This window comes from Puma concolor, chromosome A1 (assembly GCF_028749965.1).
Source record: "Puma concolor isolate L17-30 chromosome A1, mPumCon1.1.hap2, whole genome shotgun sequence".
In the NCBI taxonomy this organism is placed as follows: domain Eukaryota; kingdom Metazoa; phylum Chordata; class Mammalia; order Carnivora; family Felidae; genus Puma; species Puma concolor.
The window spans coordinates 44,469,367-44,493,362 of record NC_141667.1 but is presented as its reverse complement, the minus strand read 5'-3'; the positions used below and the strand labels follow the sequence as shown (position 1 = coordinate 44,493,362).

The 23,996-nt window shown below is 46.7% G+C and overlaps 1 protein-coding gene across 2 annotated transcripts in view; it reads right to left on the bottom strand.

The window, feature by feature from the left end:
- Positions 1–380: 380 nt before the first annotated feature.
- Positions 381–23,996, bottom strand: part of SLC36A1 (solute carrier family 36 member 1) — a 42,666-nt gene continuing 19,050 nt past the window's right edge. For both annotated transcript variants that reach the window (XM_086698651.1, XM_025923691.2), the window contains 6 exons: positions 22,342–22,426; positions 21,704–21,922; positions 16,429–16,527; positions 14,061–14,227; positions 10,551–10,720; positions 381–1,347 (listed from right to left, as the gene is read on the bottom strand). In XM_086698651.1, the coding sequence (XP_086554777.1) occupies positions 1,076–1,347; positions 10,551–10,720; positions 14,061–14,227; positions 16,429–16,527; positions 21,704–21,922; positions 22,342–22,426 (1,012 nt within the window). In that variant the 3' untranslated portion in view covers positions 381–1,075. The remainder of the gene's footprint in view (positions 1,348–10,550; positions 10,721–14,060; positions 14,228–16,428; positions 16,528–21,703; positions 21,923–22,341; positions 22,427–23,996) is intronic.

The following is a 23,996-nucleotide window of genomic DNA, read 5'->3' as shown; positions in this document are numbered from 1 at the left end:
TGCTGGCAACTGAACGCTAGCGTGCCATGTGCCCGTCGGGGGCCTCAGCGCACGACGCGACCATTTTATAAGCCTCCTGCGGAAAGCAGCACATCCCACTCGGCCATCCTTCCTCGGCCCAGTGCACTGGCAAACATATCCTGAGTCCTGCGTGTCTTCTCAATATGAAACCAGGCTGGTCAGTGGGAGGCAAAGTCCATACCTCCCCACAGAGGTACACGTGAAAATGATCCTGATTAAAACCTCTGGGGTACTCAGACAAGGGTGCTGAGGACCTAAGCACACATTTCCTAGAGCAAGTTTCTTTTCAGCAGGAGAAACCTAGTAAAAGCTTACTGAGGAAGAAACAATCCACAATAACCCCAGATCTAGAGACAATCTAAAAACAGAAGCTAATTTTAAATAAAATATAAATATTTTCAATTTAGGCAGGACTTGATATCTTTCGGAAGCTAAAGCATCTAAGAATACAACACTGTGACCCACACGAGGAATTTGGAGGAGGTGTTGCCAAGGGTCACAGGCAGAGAGAGTAAAGATTAAAAGCTCCAGCTCTGGAAGGCTGGTTTTTAACTACTAGGTAGGTCCAGGCACCTCCTGGAGACTTGAACAGGTTGGAGGAAACTGAGGTAAAATATCTGGGAGAGGTATGAGAAAGAGAGAGGCCCAGCCTTCCCACTCATTTAATCCAGGCCTGGGCCTGGAAAGGAGAAAACAGGAGGTGGGGGATGCTAAGATTTTTAAATAAAGTGAGCTGTGCAACAGGAATAATTGGGTGAGGTGGGTCAGAAGGAGGGAGGCAGGTAAGGGAGGAGACAGGATGAGGGAAAAGAGTTGCAAAGTTCTGGGTTAATGTAAGTACAAATGAACAGGGGTGGCCCTGCCACTAAGAGGGGCCTCTGCATATCTGCTACCCACTCTCTCCTGTGCCCTCAGCCCTACCTGGCCCAGGGCACCCAGCTGCCGGGTAGAGGGGCTCCTGGACAGCAACCTCGCCTTTCCCCAGAGCCCGGACCCTAGCTGAGGCTCTGGGGCCAGGGGCTGGGGAACACACAGGGGCGGGGCGGGCAGATCGCTATACAAAGGCACTGGTGGAGTTGATGAAGACAGGAGCACTGCTTGGCTGGATCAGCTCGTAGAGGGCCTCATACGTCCCCACCACAAAGCCCACGAAGCCCAGGATGCTGATCAGGGCGTCCTTGGCGATGGTGATGGGGCTCATGCCCTCCGAGTAGTAGGTGGTGATCTCCAGGAGGGGCGGGATGATGAGGGCCAGGGCGCTGCTGCTCACGGACCCCACCAGGGAGATGACCAGGTCCAGGCGGGGGATGAGGATGGCCAAGACGCCTGCAGGAGAGAGAGGACACGCCTGCTCAGGACTGCCCAGAGCCGGGAGAGACCTCCTCACTGCTGAGCAAATTTAGCACGAGTCCTTCTTCCAAAATGGAGAGCTCCGCAGAAACTTAGACATTGTCCCATCCAGTGTCTCTTTGCACAGATAAGAAAACAAATGGCCACAGGTGTGGCACAACCTGGGTCTCACTGCAAGGCTGGGACTGGAACTCAGATCTCCTGGCTTTCAGCTTTTCCCACTACAGCATACGACCTCCATCTTTCCGAAGCAAAGGAACCAAATTACACTCCTGGGCAGCCTGGTCCCTACCAGAGGAGGGAGGTGGACTGTTTCTGTGTGACTGGTCTTTTTCTTCTGCTGAGGGTACCTCCCCCACAAATATCTCACTTAACTGACAAGAAACAAAATCGGGGGGGGGGGGGGGGCGGTGGGGCCATCCTTCTGGAATGCTATCAGAATAAACCCCGTCTCACAGAGCATTTTCCTACAGGGAAAGCAGATGTAGCTCAGAGTGCAGGCTCACCTGAGGGGCAAGGCCCCACACGATGGCCTCGCGTCCGTGGCTCCCACACCAGGCGGAAGTGACGAAGAACCAACCGCAGGCTGCCTTAGGAAACCCCGTCAGCTTCCACCCCGTGGCAATGACAGTGCTGCTGTCACACCAGGGGGAGGAGGCCTCGCCGACCGCACTTACTCCAGTGCCCGTTGAGCCCGCCGTTCTCATCTGACTCAGTTTTCCGCCGGGGGCGAGGCGCGAAGGCCACTGCTCCACAAGTGCCCAGAGGACCGCGGGCTCTGGCATCGGTGACACGGGGGGAGGTGGGGGGGATGTTACCACTCCTTTCTATTCCCTGGTTTTCTTGTTGGCAAATGAGGATACAAATGGCTCCTATGTCACAGAGATACCCTGATGGCCCAACGGGGTTGCACAGGCACCTCACAAAAGGCCTGGGGTACAAGAGGCTCACGCTAGAGTTCAGAGCATCATTCTACTATATATGCTGCTGCCCATGCAACTGCATTACTGACTCATTACTGTCTTCCCCACGGCAGGCTCCAACCGGAGGTCCCCAGCATGGAGACCGTGCTCCAGAGCACATACCTCACTGGCTCCTACGAGTCACATCTTACATGGGGGGGGTTCAGTTCCCCCTTCATCTCACAAAGCAGTGTAGCCAAGTCGCTCTGAGCAAGGCATCACAGTGGTGAGACTGCCAGACAGACACCTCAGGCCGACGCACCCCATTTTACCCTCAGATCAATTTTACTCCTCAGATGGGACTGTCCGCATCGATGACTGTTTCTTTGGCTAAGCTACAGACAAATGGACTGGGTTGCATGTAGAAGCCAGGTTTTGTGAGACGCACTTGCTTTTAAGCTGGAATAGCACTCCCTGTAGTAAGAGAGGAGGCGATGTGGGATGGGGGCTTACCAGGAGAGGGACAGGTACACGTCTCCCGTCTCACACTTCCTCTGAAGCGATGTCAACTTAAACGAATCCAGTTCCTCATTCACAGCGGCCATATTTCAAGGACTTAACAGTTGCCTGTGCCTAATGGCTACCGTCCTGGACAGCACAGACCCAGAATACTCCCCTTGCGGCAGAACATCTAGCGTCTGATAGGCAGCACTGCGACGCAGACACTCGTTGGCAGAATCTGCCTTGGGTCCATGGGTATGTAACTTCACAACATGGTTACTGTCCCCAGGCAGATTCAATGATAGGAAGGGACAGAATGCAGGCCCTCAAGTGTCTGGTCACGTCACACACCTGACGATTAAGAACATACAGAACGACACCTGCAGGAGGGAGAACAGGGACGCTGGCTGATCACACAAAGAGCCTGTCTGTGAAGAACTGGGGGAGTCAGATGTCGGGCTAACTTTCCCAGGGACGCACTGCAATCATTTAGCAGAGAACCGGTATACAGTCAGCCCTGACCTCTCTCTGCTTTGCAAAGGAAGTAAGACAAGTGTTTTGAAGCCTGATAACAAAAGGGGGCACAAGGATACTGAGCCTCAGATCTGCTTCTAGCATCATTTTATAGCCCCGAGGCAATCCCTTCCTCTTTCCTTATTCTAGTGTTCAACCGTAATGGCAATTATCCGTCAACACCCTCGCTGTTCTGAAGCCTTCAGGAAGCCCATAAAAAGTGTAGGCTTTTAACTTGCACTGCAAGTTAAAAACAGTATGTTTCAGCCCTTAGCTATTTCTACATAGAGTTGGTGATATCCCTCAAATCTTCAGGGTTGAATTTGGAGGAAGGATAAAACTAAATTGTAAACTAGGGCGCCTGGGTGGCTTAGTCAGTTAAGCGTCCGACTTTGGCTCAGGTCATGGTCTCGCGGTTTGTGAGTTCGAGCCCCGCCTTGGGCACTGTGCTGACCGCTCAGAGCCCGGAGCCTGCTTCAGATTCTGTGTTTCCTTCTCTCTCTGCCCCTCCCCTGCTCATGCTCAGTCTCCCTCTGTCTCTTAATAAATAAACGTAAAAAAAAAAAAAAAAAAAAGACTAAATTGTAAGCTGATGACAAAATGGCGTTCTCATTACGGACAACTTTGCGCTCAACGAGAATTGATCTGCCGTGTGGTCCGTGCTGTGTGTTCCCTTCCCCTCTCTGGGGTCTGGGTCTACATCTGCCTAATGTCAACCTCACAGTGATGGCTCCCACGGTTCCAATGTGGGTGAGGGGTGTGGTGGCAATAGCACTGGGGCAGCAATCAGATCTGAACCCCGGGAGAGGCTGCTAAAGGAACGTGGTTGAGAGTGCAGGCTCTGAACTCAGAACCTGGACTCCAATCCCAGCTCCACCACTAACCAGCCAGCTACTTAACCTACCACTAAATAGGAATGGTCACATGAGACCGTTCACATCGAGATCTCAGAGCACTCAGAACTTAAGTGCACAATAAATGAAATGTGAGTTAATACAATCACCAGTCCCAGCACCAACGGGTTCACCATTTGGAGCCTCAGCTCGTTCACCCATGAGGTTAGGTGACCATACAAGCCCTGGATGAGGACTGAAGTCTCACCCACCTCTGACATCTTAAGGAACTGTACAAAGCAGGTTTAGTCACTTAGGAGTGTGTTGTGGGATCCTTCAACTCACTGTCAAGTGGGAAGCACCATGTCCTGCTCGACTGTGGCACAGCAGAGCAATGGGATTCCTCTCCTAGAACAGATGGGCATGCCCTAAACACAGCTTCCAGCCTGCCTGGTTTTGTGCCATTAAAGGGAGTGTGAGTTATTCTTCCGGTGCCAGCCCCTGATCTCCATGGATGCTCCACCCCACTCAAGAGAAGGGTGTCCCTTATCAGAGACAATAAGCCCGAGGAGGAAAGAAGTCAGATGACCTGCCTGCGCCCTCCCAGCTCTGAGTCTGACATCCCCTCTTCCTCTCTCACGTTAACCTGGGGGACATATGGTACATCGTGATAGGACTTAAGTGAGGTCAGATGTGCTCTACTCTATGATAAGCATTAGGTGGAAACAGTGACACAAGCTCCTGCGATTAGAATCTTTTCTCAGATTAGACAGAGATGTTCCACTTCAGCATGACATTTTAAAAGCAATCTAAAAACTTGCCCTTGTGTTTGCTACAAAGGATATACACAATAAGCGTGCCTAACAAAAATATCTCTAAATAGAGATTTTTTAAAGTGGCAAAACTTTTCTCTTAAGGCCAGGATCACAGGGCTATCCTAGCTGGACCAGATACCACAAGCGAACCCCAAATAAAGCCTGACATTGGAGAAAGATAATGAGGGGGGTGGGGAGAAGGCAAGAACAGTAAGCCTCACACTAATAATGCAGGGGGAAGGGGAAGACAAGAGGACCCAACCAAATTAGCACAAATAGCCCCAAGGGCTCAACAGCAGGGATGCCATCATGCAAAGTGTGGCCAGCTAGCTTCAGCTAATTCCAGACATGGGAATCATGTACTTAGGAAAGATGTGGGAGTAACCAAAACCTCTTCTAGCACTAAATGTCTTCACTCGGAATTAAAGCCCTCTGGAAAGAGAAACTCCAGAAGGTAGAGATCTCAAAGCAGCCAACCAGGAATATCCTCTCCCTTCTCTCTCCCTGCTCCCCCACAAGCGCACCCCATACAAAGAGGAACACTCCCACAGCGCACTCCCAAACAGCAAGGCAGCGCCCTCTGTAGCAGCTTGGCTGTGGCATGTGCAGAAATGGGGGACTGAGGACAACTCAGCTAGTCCACGTGATTAGTCAAGAGGGCTCCAACGGTATTACAAAACATGTTCCCTTTGGGTTAAGAGACACTAAAAATGTGACCTTTTGACTGCTGAAGCACCAGGGGGCAAACGACCATGTTCAGAGATGGAACTGACTGGGATTCTGGAGCCTGTGGTTTTAGACCGGCAACCGAAAGAGCTGACGTGTGCACAAGAGAAGACAAAGCACTTTAGAGAACACACACTTACAGAAATATGCTGGACACCTACAGCCAGCCCTATGTCTGGAAGCTCTTCCTGCTGTTTCGTTGTGCTCAATGCTGCTGCAGCCCACCTGTGTTACTCTGAATGTCTAGAAATGTACCTTTAAAATTAATACCAGCCTTGGACACAATATGTCATTTCATTTAGGGGGAGTATAAATTTAAAAAAATACAAAAGCAAGGAAAACAACTTACATGTCCCACACCAAAGGAGTAGTTTAGTAAATATGATCCACTAATATAATAGAATATTATATGGTCATGAAAATATTTATGAAGGACACGTATATTCATGACATAATATCAAATAAAAAGCAAAAGACAAAGTTTCCTGTGTATACTACGATTGCAGCTATTTTTAAAAGCACCTACGAGGATGAACACAGAAAATAAAATGCAAAAAAAAATTATTTTGTTAAGTCAGTGGGATATTTGGAATTTCTTCTTCAATCTAGACATTCTTGAAATGTTTCTACATTAACTTTTTTTTTTTTTGAGCAGTAGTTTGGTAGAAATTTCAAATCAGGCTCAAAGCACCTGTGCCAAATCACAGAAGTTTAGACTTGAAAGAAGTCTTCGCAATCTGGTACCCTGCACATCTATCTTCTGGCTGAGGAAACTGAGGCCTCGGGAGGGTTCCCCAGGGACCCACAGTGCACAGCTAATTAACACCACTGCCCCTTGTCATTGTAGCTGCAAGATGGAGGGATGGGAGGGAGCACAAGCTGCTGAGAAGCCACTCTGTTCGGACCTGGCAGCTTCATGCTTGACAGGGTTTGGCTGCTTGGAATGTTCCACAGCTACGCATTCCAGTCCAAACAGGCCTTTTAACTGATAAGGCTTTATGTTATTACATCTTCAACAATAGGTTTCTGAAATTTTCATATGTAACCGAAGGAAGATGCTTCACGTGGGAAATGGCACAGAGAATTAGTTCAAAGCACTGAAGGACAGGTTAATGCCTCATGGAACCCAAAGGAACTACTCTTTCTACACTTCTGAACTCCCTCTGACACCAGCCTCTTCCAGCCTCTCCTCCTTGCACATAGGTGACCTGCGAAGTCTGCAATTGAAACATAGGGGCTGGAAAGAAATACTGTTTCATATGAAATCGCAACACAATGAACACCATTCTCTGATGCATGTATTTTCCCTTCCCCTCCTGTCCAAGAGTCTGAAATTAAGCACCAAAGAGTAGACACAGAAGTCTTTGCAAAAAGGGGGAGAGTGGCGAGAAAGTCGAATTCCCAGTGCAAAAAAAATTGAGTCTGGACCAAATTCCCCTGCTTCCCTTGGTGGGTGGAGGGTAAGGAGGAGGAGGAAAAAAGACAAGAAAACACTATAAATAGCAATAAAATAAGCTGCTATTAAAATGTACGGGTGTAATAGAAAACAATCAGTTCCAGCAAAGTTCTAAAATCATACACCAAATAACCTTATGCAGCAAAGATCTGAAAGTACAGGAAAAAAACAAAAACAAAATAAAGTCACATAAATGCATTTAAGTTGGTGCTGCAGTGAAATGTCTCTCCTGAATCCCACAATCACTTCACAGTCTCCAGGGAAGGGAAAAGAAGCCCGGGTGTTCAGAGATGAAAAGGCTGCATCATTTAATAGGCTGACGATGCAATGCTAAGTCACAATAGATCACAGAAAGGGAAATAACTGAATGCACTTGCAGATCAAAAGCAGCTTGAGTCCTTTGAGCATCATGCTGTAGAAGGGAGATGAGACCCACAGACAGAGTCAGGAAAAGCAAAGCAAAATCCAGGAGACATCTAAGGATAGCATGAGGTCTATGAATCAGAGACTCCTGGCTCCTGCAGGGCGCGGTGGAAAGAAACCTGGCAGGAAGCAAGACATATGCTACCGGAGGCTAAGCCAGGTTTGAGAAGAAAATGGGGCCAGGACAGGAATCAGGCCCAACATCACCGCCCCAGCTCTCTGGGCAAGGAGAAGCTGGTGTCTAGGCAGTTAGAGCACATTTTGCCTAGACAGACCTACCTTTTCTAGAGAAACCACTTTGAAAAAAGCCAATTATTTGAACCATCCTATCCTTGCTTCCAGCACCCTTTGGATTCCAGAATCAGAACACTGAGAGTTGACATTATACACTGTGCACATGAAGGCTGGACTTCAATCCTTAGAGGTAACCATCCACAGAGGAACACACGTATCTGTGTTGAAGAATGAGAGTTGCAGGCAGAAGATAGGAACAAAATCCAGAGCATCTTAGTGCACATTAAGGCAAATTGCTAGAAAAGCAAAGATACACTACAATTGTTTCCTTTTCAGTTGCTCTAGGGCAGCAGTGGCCTGTAGGTAGCTCTGGGCACTGGATTAGCTGCTGAGTGGGCTTTTTCTATAGGCTGGACTACAGAGGTCCAGAAGGTCTGCCAAACAAAGGCTATAAGGAGAAGTCAGATTCTTGGCTGCCATCAACTTGCTAGGGTTGGCAAATGCAAGCAGTCCACTCGTTGCCTGGCTCTTCCCCAGCCCCACCCTGCAATAAATCCTCAGACAGAATATGCCCAACATTAAGTCAGAAGGTTTGGTTCCTCAGCTCTAGTGACCTCCTTCCATACAAAGATTCAGGACGCTGAGCTTCACCCACATCCTTGAAATGAAATGAGAAAGAGAACTGCAGGTGGCTTGAAGAAATCTGTTCCATGACAGGCATCAGTCTGTTCCCCTGAGACAGTTCACTCTGGGACAGGTACTAGTCTATTCTTTGAAGAGACATTCTAGGACAGGAGCCAGTCTATTCCTTGAGCAGATGAGTCTGAGATAGGCACTGTTCAGTTCCCTTGAGAAAGTCCTAGCTGGTAGAGCCACCAGTCTATTTCCTTGAAAGGTCCATTCTGGGATGGGCACTAGTCTATTTTTTGGAGAAGGACCATTCTAGGATAGGTACTAGCCTGTTCCCTAGGAAGCCCATTCTGTGGTAAGCAATGTCCGTTCTATTGAGAAGACCATTCTGGGGTTGGCACTTTCCTTAAAGAGGTCCTTTCTAGCACAGGCACTAGGCTGTCCCTTGAGGTCCTTTCTAGCACGGGCACCAGGCTGTCCCTTGAAGAAGCCCATTCTGGGATAGGCACTAAGTCGTTCCCTTGAGGAGGCCCATCTGGGATAGGTACTCATCTGTTCCGTGGAAGAAGCCCATTCTAGAATAGGCACTAGTCCGTTCCTTTGAAGAGGGTTTATTCTGGGATAGGCACTAGGCTGTTACCTTGAAAAAGTTCATTCTGAAATAGGCACTAGTCTGTCTCCTTGAGACTGGTGTCTCAAGTCCTTTCTAGGGTAAGAACTATTGGTCTTGCTGAGGAGACCATTCTGAGATAGGCACTAAGCTGTTCTCATGCGGAGGCTGATCCGGGATGGGCAGTAGTCCGTTCCCTAGAAGAAGTCTGTTCTTGGATAGGCACTAGACTGTTCTTCTGAGGAAGTTTATTCAGAAATACATACCAGAATGTTTCCTCAAGTAAGTCCATTTTGAGATAAGCACTATCAGCTCTATTGAGGAGACCATTCTGGGATGGGAAGTAGTCTGTTCCCTTAAAGAGGTCCATTCTAGGTAGGCACGATACTATTCCCTGAGGAGGTCCATTCTGGAATAGGCACTAGTCTGTCCCCCATGTCTAACCTCTACTGCCCTTCTCTTGTCAACAGTTAACCCATAACATCATTTCTGATCTTCCACACTATGAGTAAATGCTAGATAACTTTCACACCATTTATCCCTAAAACACTCCATTCTGGTTCAATTTAAAAATCATACAGGCCTATTTTTATTCCAAAGATAGAGCCTTGGACTGGATAATTTAAGAAGTTCCCAGGGAAGTCTCAATATAATAAGTCAAGATAATTCTTTTCCCAAAATAACACAATTTTTAAAAATAAAATAAAAAGCCCAACATAGCCAAAAAGTAACATCTAGATTCAAGTACTGTGATCTGGAAAGAAGTTGCAAATCTCCTAGAAATTTACATTAGGTATTATAGACCAATTTATTCAGGGGTTCTCTATTCTATCAACTCACAGAACCTACCAAAAAAGAAAAAAAAAAAGGAAAAATTGATTTTTATTTTAAAATGTACATCGGTTTCCACCAACAGCAAATAGAGTAATATCTTGTCTCTTAACTCACACTCCGGGGCGTGTGGTCAGGGAGGAGAAATAAAACACAAAGGTAAAAATCAAACACCTAGATTAATCAGTATACATTTTCTAAGAAACACATTTAGTAAACGTCTAGAAGGGTATCATATAGGCCCAACATGAAATCTAAGCAATAGATTGTCACACTGGAAAAGGATTATTTGAAAACACAAATAAACATGTAGTGGCTATCAAAGTAACCTATACTCATATGCATATGGTTTAAATGGCTCTCTTTTACACTGTTACCTTATTTTACCCCAAGGACATGGGATAGTAATTGTACATCTTTACTATGAATTCTGACCACCACTGTAGCATTTTACGCCATATCTACAAATAAACTTGTGTTCTCCTTCCCATGCCCTTTTGAGTACATATACAATCAATTCACTTCACCGTCTGGCTGGGCCTCAACTACGCACCTGAGACATCAGGCCATGTTCCCCGCTCACACACTACAACTGTTTCAGTACACCAGGCTCTCCCTCAAGAAAGCCCTGAGGACTGGGTGCCCTTTGGGGAGGAAAAAAAAAAAAAAAAAAAAACCAAAGCAATTATCTCGTCTTCTACTCACATGTCAGGCAGACCAGCACAGTGCGCACGAACAGGTCTACCACCAGCTCGCAGTGCTCGGGCACGCGGGACACGAAGAAGGGGATGATGATCTCGGCCGGGACGTAGAACTGGAGGGCGTAGGTGAAGAAGATGCCAATGGAGTAGAGCAGCTTGACCGACTGGTACAGCCTGCAGAGAGAGAGCCGAGACCCATTCCAAAGCCTGCTCTGTGCCACAGCACTAGCAGTGAGGGGGCAAGACGGTCTCGCCGTGGCCATGTCTATCCAAGTCACCAACGCGCATGTCCTTCAGACCCAGCAATTTCATGTCGAGGCATTTACCCTGCAGATACACTTGCACGTTGTGTAACATTTTTCACTCCAAGTATGTCACTGTCGCATTGTTTACGTATGGAAGGCTGAAAACAGTTGAAATGTTAGCCAGTGGGGAACTAGTTACATCATAGGGTCCCATACAGCTGTGAAAAAGTAGGAGGCAGAACTACAGGTGCTGATACGGAACCAGCGCCAGGATACGTAAGTGAAAAATGCATGAAGCAGGACAGTGCCTACAGTGTGCTACAAATTGTCCAAAAAAAGGAAAAAGAAGGAAAAAACACTCCCTCCCCCCCCCACACACACATGCATATGACATTCTTACATACTCTAACCATCCCCAAAAGGAAACACAAGAAATCGGGAATGTGGTTGCCTCTGAAATGGTAAACTGTAAAACTGGGGACTTGGGGAAGCAAATGGAAACAAACATATTCTGTCTACACTTTGAACAGCTGGAATCTTTACCATGGACATATAACCTTTCAAAAATCAAAACAATTAAAAATGCAATTAAAGCGTAACAGGCCTTTTTCTATCCTTCCCCTTCAATTCCCTGTTCCCTAGAATCAGAAGGGGACCACATGACCAAGAAGCAAGAGCAAAACCCATCTTCCCACACCACTGTGGCTGTCTTCCTACCATGTGTGGCTTCCTATCATGTGTGGCTCCTCAGGGAGACGATTAACTCACCAACAGATAGCTCTGTCTTATCTCTTGCCTAGAACTGTGCAGAGTAGAAAACAAGCCTGATCCATAAGTACTCATGGATCTGAAATGATCAGTCCAGGGAAGGCTACCCTGCCCCTTAGCAAAAGCTCCCCTTCAAGCAAGACCTTCATGCCTTCAGCAGCAAGAAACACTGGCCTCCCCCACCTTGTTGGAAATCTATTTAAAAGTGGTGATTGCATTGTGTATATTGTGCATGGAGTTTCTCTGTGGTTGAACTTAATGCCTAGAAGATGTTCTGATGCTATAAACAGGAGAACATCCTGGGAGAGACTGAGTTTGACAAAAGGTCTTACTTGCTCCAAGAATAGATAATAAAAACGCTTTGGAAAAATCAGCTGGTGCCTCTATAATTAAACTCGGTACAACACCAAAGCCTTCTGGAGTGCTGGGAAGTCTGGAAGCAGGATCGTCACCTGCAGGGACGGCTAAATAAATCGCGCCTGAATGGAGGCAGAAAGATGAGAGTAGCTGGGTTTGGAGTGTCAAAGGGACGATGACAGGTGCTCATCCACGGCTTTAGATTATGTGGGCTGCTTCTGCTGTTCCTGATCCATTCATCTTCAGTTATGCCAACCTACCACCTGGCTCTTGAAAGGGCAGGAACATTTGGAAACTTAAAAGCAGGCATCAGAGCGAAAGGGAAAGACTTTCTGAAAACAACAGCCCATTGCAGGACTGCCACTTGGCTGGCCACACCACAACCCTTGTCCCCAGACCCCTGCTGATTAAGGGCACCCTGGGCTAAACACTGACGACACAACCGAATAAACACTCTTCTCAATTTTTTCAACCTGCCTTTGTACAATGCCTCGCTGATCAGAGCTCTAACAACATGCACAGGCAGGTCAGCCAGGGCAGCCTGAAAGGTTCCCTGGTCCCCAGGGCACTCAACAAGCTTCTCAGTGTCTGCTCAGCTGCCCTCCACAATGAAATTTTCATCTTCAAAACAGAACTGTTGCTTCAGACACACCCTGCGACAGCTACCTTTTCAGGAAGCATTTCAGTATGTCTCAGTGTTTCCCTGCAAGATAGTAACCAAGAGTTAAGCAAAGTGAGATACAGAAGGGCTCCCCACAGCCCCAAGTCCACTGTGAGAGGCCTCCACCCACTCATCAAGCCGGTGACTGCCACGGGAGAGGCACAGCAGAAGCTGGGAACCCAGCCTATTCGCCCTCTTTTCTCCCTGTCTGGAATGCTTGAGGTGAACCGATGGGATGCTTGGCCCTTCCAGGTTCAGATTTCTAGGGAGAAATGGCATACTACCTGATCAACCAATCCATGTGGCATACGCCTCCAGAGGAGTCCCTCCTCTAAACAAAGAAGAAAGCTCAGGGCAGACTTCTCCTTCTGATCGTACCAGGAGAGTATGACGAAGCACTTTCTCACACATAGCATTTGGTCTTCCTGACAATCCTGGAAGAAATGACTACTCCTGGTTCCCCAAAGTGGGAGCTGAGGCAGTGAGCAGCTGTGACCTGTCCAAGGCCACAGAGGTGAACATGGAAGAACGCCCCTACCCTCTATGCCCCAGTTGCTCCCTGAAAACATCTCTTCACAACATGCCTCACAGTTCTAGCATTTAGTCCTCCTTTTTGTTCAAAAGGCACCTACTGGGTGATGATCGTGTGCCAGGTGTTGTGCTGGGGGCTGGGGTAGAATGCAGAGCTTACGGTGGAGGGAGATCACAGTGCAGGTAAACAGAACATTATAGCGCTTTGGAACAGGAATTAGGCTAGGGTCCAAATGGGATCCTGTAAGAACAGAGTGAAGGGGCATCTGACGTAGCCTGGAGGTTGTGGCGGGTGGAACAGCAGAGAAAGTTTCTCAGAAAGAGTGGCTCCTTGGCTAAGTCTTCCTCACGGACTAGGAAGGAGGTGCAGGCAGGGCTAGAGCCCGAGTGGTCCTGACAGGGACGTTGCAGATTTTTGTCTCTGCTGGAGGAGCAAAGGGAGGCCCCTGAGGACTCTCGCCAAGGGAATGCACCCATGACTGGAGTCCTGGCTCGTACAGGGAATGGGAGAACAGACCCGGAGAAGGATTAAGGCTAGGACAGGCAGATGGGTCAAAGGGCTCAGTGGGGGGCCAAGGAGGGACGGTGCTGGCTGGGGGCAGGGGCGGGGGTGAGTAGGGGGTGGCAGTGGTGGGCTAAAGTGAAGTAAGCTGATTTAAGGGGTGACTAGGAAGAAAATCCACGTTCTGACCCATGAATTTAAAAAAACATCCAGGGGTATCCAGGTGGCTCGGTCAGTTAAGCATCCGACTCTTGATCTCGGCTCAGGTCATGGTCTCACGGTTCGTGAGATCGAGCCTCACATCAGGCTCCGCACCGACAGCATGAAGCCTGCTTGGGATTCTTTCTCCCCCTCTCTTTCTCTCAAAATAGATAAGTAAACATTTTAAAAACTACAAACTAAATGAAACAAGTGTCCAGGGCTCCCATGCTTCCATCCTTCCCCACGTACCAACAATTGGGCAGGTTGAGGGTTATGCTGCCTTGGATGTTAGCTCCAAACTGCAGGTACCCCAGGCACCCCAGACTGATGTACAGGGCGGTGATGATGGCCATTCCCACGTACAGGATGACCGGAAATTTCTGAGGATCCTTCATTTTGTTTTCAAGGGGCAGAACCTATAAGAGTAGTGAGAAAGAAGAGAAAACACAGGAAAAAGGAACATTAATGGTGAAAAACAAAACTGTAATGGGCTCAGAAATAACTGCTTTAGCCCCAGGAGACAGAAACAAATCCAAGCTATTTCCTCAGAGCTGGAGGAGAGGCAGAGCCCACTGTGTGAGCCGGGAAGTGCGGGGAGGCGAGCGTGGGCCGGACTGGGATCAGGACCCCTGCCCAGGCCAGTGCTCTGCCTCCGGCTGCAGGAGCCCCATGGGCGGGGGGGGTGCTCTCTGCCCCTCAGCACAGCCGCACGGCCACCGGCAGCCCTCCCACCTCATGCCCACCCGGCACAATGGGGAAAAGACCTCGCCTGAGACCACAGTTCTGCTAACCTGTCCGAAGAATGCAAAACACAGGTCAGGGAACACTGCCACTCTAGTTCCCGGAAACTTCACAACCTGCTACCACCTGCACCTGGCCAGGCTCACAAGGCAGAGTGACAGTGTCGAGCTGTCCCACAAACCATCTTTGATCTTGTCATGACACTCATTTTCCTTGAACGCTTGCGGTCACGAGGCAGAGTGGGTCTGTGCCAGACATACCCCGGCGGGCAGGGAGGGCCTGCTGCAGGCCCGGCGCCGTGAGGGAGCCACAGCCCTGCACTTCCAACCGGCCCTCAACACCACCCCCCCTCCCCCACCAGCGCAGGGGGCCTCCAGCTTCGGCTGATCCACATCCGGTTAGAAACAGTTGCTAAGCTTGCTTCCGGTTACCTTTCGTGGACAGTCTAGAGAGCCAGAGGGCAGGCAGCCCATCTCCCCCATGTCTGCCAGGCCTGGGCCAGTGGCACAAACACAGAGCCTACCATGAACAAAGAGTGAGCAGGGGCCCTGCACCCACACACGCTCAACAGCCCTCAAATCCAAAGTAAGAGTCGAAACACAGAGAAATCTCAAGCAACAGATAATAATGATCACAGGATGACTCCACATCCAGGCCTTGGCTAATGAAAGGAAGCAAAGAACAACGTCTGCACTGTGCTGCCAGGGAAAACTGGTAAGTTCCGCACAATGCTCCTTCAGAACCAGGATCTCCAGGCAGCTTTCCACATTTACTCAATCTCTTCTTTCCAGTCCCAAGCACTTGAGAGCTCGTTTCTCACTGCTACAATACGGGGTTCTGTTTGTGTTTGTGAGTCAAGGTGAGACCATCTTCCTGGGCAGCGAGAAGCTCCAAGAAAGAGCAAAGGGAAAGGTGTAAAACCTCGGGACAACAACTTACACACTGATCCCTCAGAAAGTCTCCCCCGTGATGTTAGGGCCTTAACACATCGCACCAATCCCACCAGGGCAACTCCTTAGTATTTTGACGAAAGAATCGATCCAGCTTCTAGGTTTTCTTAAAAGTATATCAAGTGACAGGGAAACCAAATGGGGCTAAAAAGATATTCCATGAAAGGAAAAGTGTCTTCTTCCCTTTTCCTAAGCTGTTGGCCAACAGTACTACTAATTTTCTTCAAGGAAGAATTCTGGAACTTTATTATGAAAAAATATAAATAAAAATCAAATTAGGTGCAAATGAGTGGCAGATTCCTCTCTTTAGGAGAAGAACTTGGTGAAATCATAGCAATGGTGGGGGAAGCTAACTAGCAGTGAGAGCTAAGGCCATCTATCTACACACAAAAAAATATAGCACACCAATGTTCCAGGGCAGAGACATTATTTGTGCAGCTACTGATTTAATTCTAAAATCAACAGTATTATTAATAAAAATTATTAAATGCTTACTGTGTGTCAGGGGCTACGCAAAGCACTTTACACACATCTCATTGAATCCTAACAACTACTAATCATTAAGTTCACTTTTCAGAAGTGAACAACAAAGAAGTTAAGTCCTCACACAAGGTCACACAGCTGTTCTCTGGGAGAGCCAGGACTCACCCCCAGTCAGTCTGACTCTAGACCCTGCTCTCCCAATTGCCATGTATTATTGCTTATTGCCCACATAGGTGATAAATATGCAACAGAGAGGGTTTGAAGGCAAACATTCTCAAATCACATACAATTTGTTTCCAAAACCCCAGTGGAATCCCTGCATTGCTGTTCAGGAGCTGGCCGATAAGTTTCAGAAGATAATTTCTAACAGCATTTCCTCAGCCTTCCAAAGAGCAGACCTCAAGGACACCAAGGGCGACACAGAATCACAGCGAAACTCTTACCATCCCAATGCCTTCAAACGCAAAAATGGCCGTGCCAAAGAACAGAGGGTAGGTCTTCCAGGGAGCCACCAAGGGGAGGCGGCTGGGGTCTGGGATATTCTGAAAGAGAAAATAAAACAAAGCAAAGGCTATACAGAGATTCGAGATTTGAACTCCAACATCAGACAGGTCATAACCTTTTCCTAGATTCAAGATCCTCTAAAAGGAGAAAGTCTGACGCCTGACATGGTTCGGGGACATTTAGTCTTTGTATTTTTTTTCCCTTCAGGCTTAGAAAACCCCTATTTGCTTTGGGGAAAGACTATATCCCAGTGTACTATAAAAAACTCAAATGCTGGAGCTTGCATAAAAATAGTCACATTCTTTCATTAGGTAATCCCATCCCCAGAAATTGAATCCGAGTAGGGAAAAAAAATCAAAATATACATGCTTATTTATTTTTGAGAGACAGAGAGAGAGAGAGAGAGAGAGAACGTGAGCAGGGGAGGGGCAGAGAGAGAGGGAGACAGAGGATCTGAAGCAGACTCCAGACTCCGAGCTGTCAGCACAGAGCCCGACGTGGGGCTCAAACCCACGAACCGTGAGACAATGATCTGAGCCGCAGTCGGAAGCATAACCAACTGAGCCACACAGGCGACCTGATTATGCGCTATTTTTGAAGTAAAAATTGAGATAACTAAGAGCACATGAAAAACCACTTATGATAGTGAGAACATTCACTTTTAAAATTTGCACATTCACTATAATGCCACTACGTAAACACTCCACATGGATAAAGCTGCTTTTCTCTTTCTTTTAATTCTTATAAAAGAGTTTGAACACCTGAAAAATTTTATTGATACACATATGATAGGAGTATCGGAACATTAGGGATAAAATGGCAAAAAAAATAAAAAGCCATTTAAAATTATAGGCAGATGAAAACCATAGCACTTGTTAACTGCAGGTTAATGGAGGTGCAGACACAGAATCCTAGCTGGCTCACCACTGAACAACGGCCCCCAGTGACGGAGCATCAAAGGAACAGGACTCAACAGGGACAGGAGCTGTCCTTTCAGAATGCAGCTTTTGAAACCACGCGAATCCACGGCTTAAATATAAGAATTGCTTTTTAAGCTGCCTTTATAATGTTTTTTGTGGCACCTGGGTGGCTCAATCGGTTGAGCATCCGACTTCGGTTCAGGTCATGATCTCGCGGTCTGTGAGTTCAAGCCCCACGTCAGGCTCTGGGCTGACAGCTCAGAGCCTGGAGCCTCCTTCGGATTCTGTGTCTCCCTCTCTCTCTGCCCCTCCCCCACTCACGCTCTGTCTCTGTGTCAAAAATAAATAAACATTAAAAAAAAATTTTAAGCTGCCTTTATACTGTTTTAAAATTGATTTAACTATAGAGGTATTTAGACAAATATGGGGCATGCTCTAACAGTGTGACAGAATAGTACCAGTGAACAAAAGGAGATCTAACGTTAATCTCTATAATAGGCTTCTCTTTGAAAGTTTTCAAAGCAATTATACTATAGTTTCCCTAAAATATAATTTTAAAAATGCATTTTTTTTCCTTCCTGAGCTTCTTCTACTAATAAATTGCTCAGATCTCTTTATAAGAAGTATTTCAGTACCTGGAATGAAGACAGACTAATAAATATTTTTGCTCTACGATGAGACAAAGAGTGAAATTACAGTGCCTTGAAATTACTCCTGAGTCACGGTGTAACTTCTGGAAGCTTCCTGGAAACAGGAGCAATCTGTTGGTTAGCGGCTGACTGTTATCCAGGCTCATACATCAGATCTGGCTGAAGTATCAGAGAGGGAATTTCAGAATCCATGTCTGGGGATACTAGTGTGAATGAGACCAGCAGAAGGAATTTATAATTTTCCATACTTAATAATTGCTACTGACTTAAGAGACCAACCACTTAAGTGGAAAATGTTTAGGGGCACTTGGGTGGCTCAGTCAGTTGTATCTGACTCCTGACTTCAGCTCAGGTCATGATCTTGCGGTTCATGAGTTCAAGCCCCGCATCAGGCTCCGCACTGCTAGTGCTTGGAATTTTCTCTCTCTTCCCCTCTGTCTGCCCCTCCCCTGCTTGTGCGTGTTCTCTCTCTCTCTCTCTCAAAGTAAACAAATAAACTTTTAAAAAAATGGAAAAAGTTTAACGTGCAAAGAAACATACAAATTAAAATCAGCTCATTACCGACATATTACCTCCTCGGTTCTATGATATTATTAATTTCAGTGATAACAGCTTCCTGAGAAAATGCTGTTAAATGTACATAAGGATTGCAAGATCTACTCCAATTTTGGAAATATCCTAACTATGAAAAACATTGCATCTCAGAATTAAGGAAATGCAGCGATAAAAACATTTACTGGGAGCCCCCTCCGGGGGAGGCCCTCTGCTCAGAACCATGCCATCTGTCATTCCAGGTGGTGAAGATATGGGGAAGCCTGCACAGGTGGAGGATCTCAGTTGGCTTCCAAGATGGTGTTTGCACGAGGAGCAAGCGCACCGGTCACACACGTTCGGGACTGCGGAAGGGTTCGGAAACACCGGACAGCAGAAGACGCCAAGACAAGACAGCAGCAACACAGCCACAAAAACGACCCAAAGGGAGCATCTTGACCTATGCACATCAAAATGATGCTGCTCGACTCACAGCCACAGCACCGTTCTCCCAAGCCACCCCAGCGCTGAGAGCACTCTGTGACCACACACGCCTCCTGGCTAAGCCCAGAGGCAGGCTGACACTCACGCTCAAGAAATTGGCGGGGCTGCCTCATCTGCAAGGGTAAGTTTGCTCTACGCACAGACAACGCTCTAAACGGACATTGCCTTCCACTGGGGCGGAGACACTGTTGGAAGCCACGTTCCCATCCCGGCCCGCTGATCACGGTAACCACCGCAGTCCAATGACTAAATGCAGTGTGTGTGCACGTCTATGTGAGGTGGCCTCGCTCGCTTTAATGTCCACTGCGGTGTGTCCTAGGCACTGATTCAGATCTCTAATTACAACGTTAAATCATGCATTTATTTACCCTTCCTTGTTTTAACTTAATTTGCCAGAGGTAGAGAAGAAAACTCTCTGGAAATGGTCAATCATGCGTTCATGGGTCCTCCTTCCATGCTCATCAAAAATGGGACATATCCAGATAGCAGTTTATTTTGTTCTTAAAAAATAGTTCTGCGGAAGAAAAGTCAGTATCGGCCACCCATCTGACTCACTAAGACAGAAGAAAAACAGTAAATGCTCACTGAGTACAATGTTAATCTAAATTCATTATGTCATTTCCTCAGTAGAGGAAAACCTGTTTCACAATGTGCTGCTTTCCTAGAAACCGTATCAGTGAGTGACCTGGTCACTGTTAAGTAGACCGTGTGAAAATGAGTTAATGTTCACCTGTCAGATTGACTAATATTAAAAAGATTGATATGTCTAGTGATGGCTACTTACATACTATGGAAGGGAGCCTATATGAAATTGGTCAAAAGCTTTTGGAAAAAGCGACTTGGCAAAATAAAAATTCAAAAGTGCAGGGGCGCCTGGGTGGCGCAGTCAGTTAAGCGTCCGACTTCAGCCAGGTCACGATCTCACGGTCCGTGAGTTCGAGCCCCGCGTCAGGCTCTGGGCTGATGGCTCGGAGCCTGGAGCCTGTTTCCGATTCTGTGTCTCCCTCTCTCTCTGCCCCTCCCCCGTTCATGCTCTGTCTCTCTCTGTCCCAAAAATAAATAAAAAATGTTGAAAAAAAAAAATTAAAAAAAAAAAAAAAAAGTGCATACTCTTCAACAGCTACACCTCTAGAAAAATACCTTGGGGGAGTATTTCTACATGGCCACAAAAAGAAAGGCCTCAGAAAACTCACTGCCAGAATACTAAAGTAACACTAAAAAATTATAAACAACCTGACGGTCCACTGACTGGGGACTGGTTAAATAAACTAGGGCACATCTATTCTCTGAGATACTATGCAGCAATTAAAAAGGATGAGGTAAAACTACGTGTAACAACATGGAAAGCTCCCTGCCACGCTGGTGCTGTCCCGGAAACAAAAAAGCGAAGTAGAGGAACAGCACATCTAATAATTTTTAAAATCAGGTTAAACACAAAACAAAACATTCTTTTTTTTATATATTTCTCTACGTACTAGACACAATTCAAACCAGGATACTGTCTGTGTTATGCGTAGATGCATTCACAGGACCTAGACGGAGACAGACCAATCACACACAGTGAGTCTCTGAAAGAGCCTCGGGGTGGAGATGTGGTTTTCGATGCTCGTGTTGTCTGCATCTTAATGAGTATGCACTGATGAGTCCTTTGAGTAATTACATCTAAATACCTTTTTTTAAAGTTATGCTTTTATTCACCTGCTTTCATTCTCCTCTTTTTCTGGAGTGTTGGCAAAACACATTGTCTCGTCCATAGAGGGCCACGCTGTTTGAGGGCACATTTTTCTCGCCTCGTCTTCTACCCATTCACATACATCTTCTCTTGCACTGCCCCACAGACCTGCCCCCGTGGGCTAGGCAAGGGGAAGCAATACTGGATTTATAATTTTGACAAATAAATACATAACTGGAGTGGTAAGGAATTACTTTATCTGAATATCACGTTACAGGGGCCCCTGGGTGGCTCAGTCGGTAAAGCGTCCGACTCTTGATTTCGGCTCAGGTCGTGATCTCACAGTTCGTGGGAGGAAGCCCCATGTTGGGCTCTGTGCTGACAGCACGGAACCTGCTGGGGATTCTCTTTCTCCTTCTCTCTCTCCCCCTCCCCCTGCTTGTGCTCTCTCTCTTCTCTTTCTCAAAACAAACATGTAAAAATAAATAAATAAATAAATATCGAGTTAGAGAAGTTGATTTTTCTTTTCATCTTAATATTTGTCTATTTTCCCATTACACAATGATCCATATATTAACTATCCAGTTGAGGAAAAGTCTAAACCAGTGATCTCAATAGGGGTGACTTGGCACACGCATACCCACCCTCAGCACACTTTGCAATGTCTGGGGATATTTTTGGCTGGCCTAACTTGGGGAGTGGCTGCTACTAGCAGCTGGTGGGTAGAGGCCAGGGATGCTGCTAAAATCCCACAATGCACAGGACAGTCCCCACGACAGAAAGCTTATCTGGCCCAAAATGTCAACAGTGCCAAAGTTGAGAAGCCCTAATCGAAATATACCACACATAAGTAACATATCCCTATTTATGTTCCACTTACTTGTTTTGTTTGCTGCTTTGATTATATAACAGGCGGAGGGAGAGCCTGGGCTCTTACCTGGACAATGAACTGGTAGAGCATAACCAGGCTAACCAGCATGGTGATGTTGGCCAACAGAGAGAAGATGGACAGGGCTCGGAGGTTCCTGACAAAAACCAGCAGCACCAGGAAGGGCAGGAAGGTGAGCATGTAGAGTCGGGAGTCCATGGTGGGCGTCAGAATCACAGTCTCATTGTTGTGGCAGTTGTTGGTGGTCCCATTGGCCGCTTCGATCACCTAGAATGAGGGGAAGGAAAGCGACAGAAAAGTCTCTCAAATGACAGAGGTCGGTGGACCTCCCACCCAAAAGGGTTCCTAACTGGGGGCTCAGGAGGAAAACAACGCCATTCAGGAGTCTGTGGCTGGTGAACCATCTTCAGAGATCTTCATAACTGTCATCAGCAACCCAACTGTCTGAGCTGGGTTTGAGCACATCTTATCTAAAGACAGGAGGATAGACAAGGTACCTGGAAGTTTCTCAGTGTCATAGGTCTTTAGACAAAATTACACAAAAGACACCGTTCTACATAATGTGTTAAACTCTTAATTCTTTTGTTGACCAAAACTGGCTTAGAAGGAATCCTAAACTCAAAATCCACTTATCTCTTGCCATTCTCTCTCTCTCTGTCTTTTTTTTTTTTAAACCAGGGCCCTACCTGTTTAAAGTTGTCAGCCAGAAAGACAAAGTAGACACAGCAGAACCCCAGCTGCGTGACAATCAGGAAGAAGTCCACCAGGTGCCTGTAGAAGGGGAAGGAAAGAATACAAACATCATGAGAATGAAAAGCAAGAGAGTCCCGGAGACAGAGGTGTTCCAACAGTGCTTCTTCCCAGGCCGTCACAGCCCCTTCCCACCAGGTGACAAGGATGAGGGTGCCCTGACAAAAGGAGAAACCGTGCAAGGTGCCACCAGTCTGGAGCTTTGGAGGAGGGTGAAGACGACGCTGAGGTCCCCTTCCTCTGTCTTCTCTAGAATGCTGCGTGGGGTCGGGTGATCCCGAGATCAGAATGGCTAGAGTGGAGCACACACCCCAGGACCAATGACCAGCCCTTGGCCTCCCCCTCCCCGCGGCCTGCCTATCCTGTCTCACACTGTTTGTTCTAAAGCTACAGGGAGCGCTCAGCATAAAAGCCCAGGAGGTGGAGCCCTTTACGCTCGCTTTCTATAATATGGATCTAAGAAACAGCCTACTTTCACATAAGTACACAGAAACAGATGTACCAAAACAGACAACTGATGGAAGCCCTGAACAATAGCTGGCAACAACCTAAAGGATCATCAAAAGGAAAATGAGTAAATGCAAGACCATTCTTAAATGGAGAGGTATAAAAAAAAAACGTTGAAAAAAAAAAATTTAAAAAAAAAAAATAAATAAATAAATGGAGAGGTATACAGCAGGGAAAAAGAGTATGTTAAATCTATATGTGCTGATAGAGGTAGGTCCAGGACCTTTAACTGAAAAAACAAACAAACAAACAAAGAAAAAAACAGCTTCCAAATAGTACTTATAGTACTGTCAATTTGTGTAAAAAATGTTAAGAACATGTGTATGTTTGTATACGTACAGAAAATGCCAGAAGTCTACCCAAGCAAGTGTAACCAATAGATACTTTTATTTTTCACTTTATGAACGTGTATCTTGCTCAAAAAAAAAAAAAAATTTACCATGAACAGACATTAATTTCATTAAAGAAAGGAAGGGAGGAAATAAGGAAGGAGGGAGGAGAAATGGGGAGAGAGAGAGAGAAAGAGAAACAGAGAGAGAGGAGAGGAGAGAGAAGAAAGGAGGGAAGGGGGCGGGGACAAACAATCAACCAACTACCAGCCAACCAAATAACCAATGGTGGCCACTTGGCACGATGGCTTCTCCCAGTCACAAAAAATGATTCTGCTAAAAGAATCGCAAAATAAACCTGTATCACAGGAGGAAGCTATGTGTGAAACTATAAAACCTCCCTATGAACACAAAAAGGGAGTTTTCCTGGAGAACATAGATTTAATGCAGTTCCATTTAAAAAGAATTTAAAGGATTCAGCCTTTGATGTCAACTCTCTACTTCTAAATATACCATTTCCTCAAACAGGAAACAAAAATTAGAATATTTCTCTCCCGGCATCTGGAAACTTACCCTAAGGAGAAATTTCCAAACACTCCCCGCCCCCCTCCCCCCTTGAAATGTCTCTTTCCCCAACAAACCCATTTGTTCTAGCTCAGCTCATCTCTTCCTTAACGCCTTCCTTCTCCTGCCCGGTGCCCTGCCCTTAAAGCACATATCATGTGCACTTTGCATCTGGCACAGGTAACCGTCCT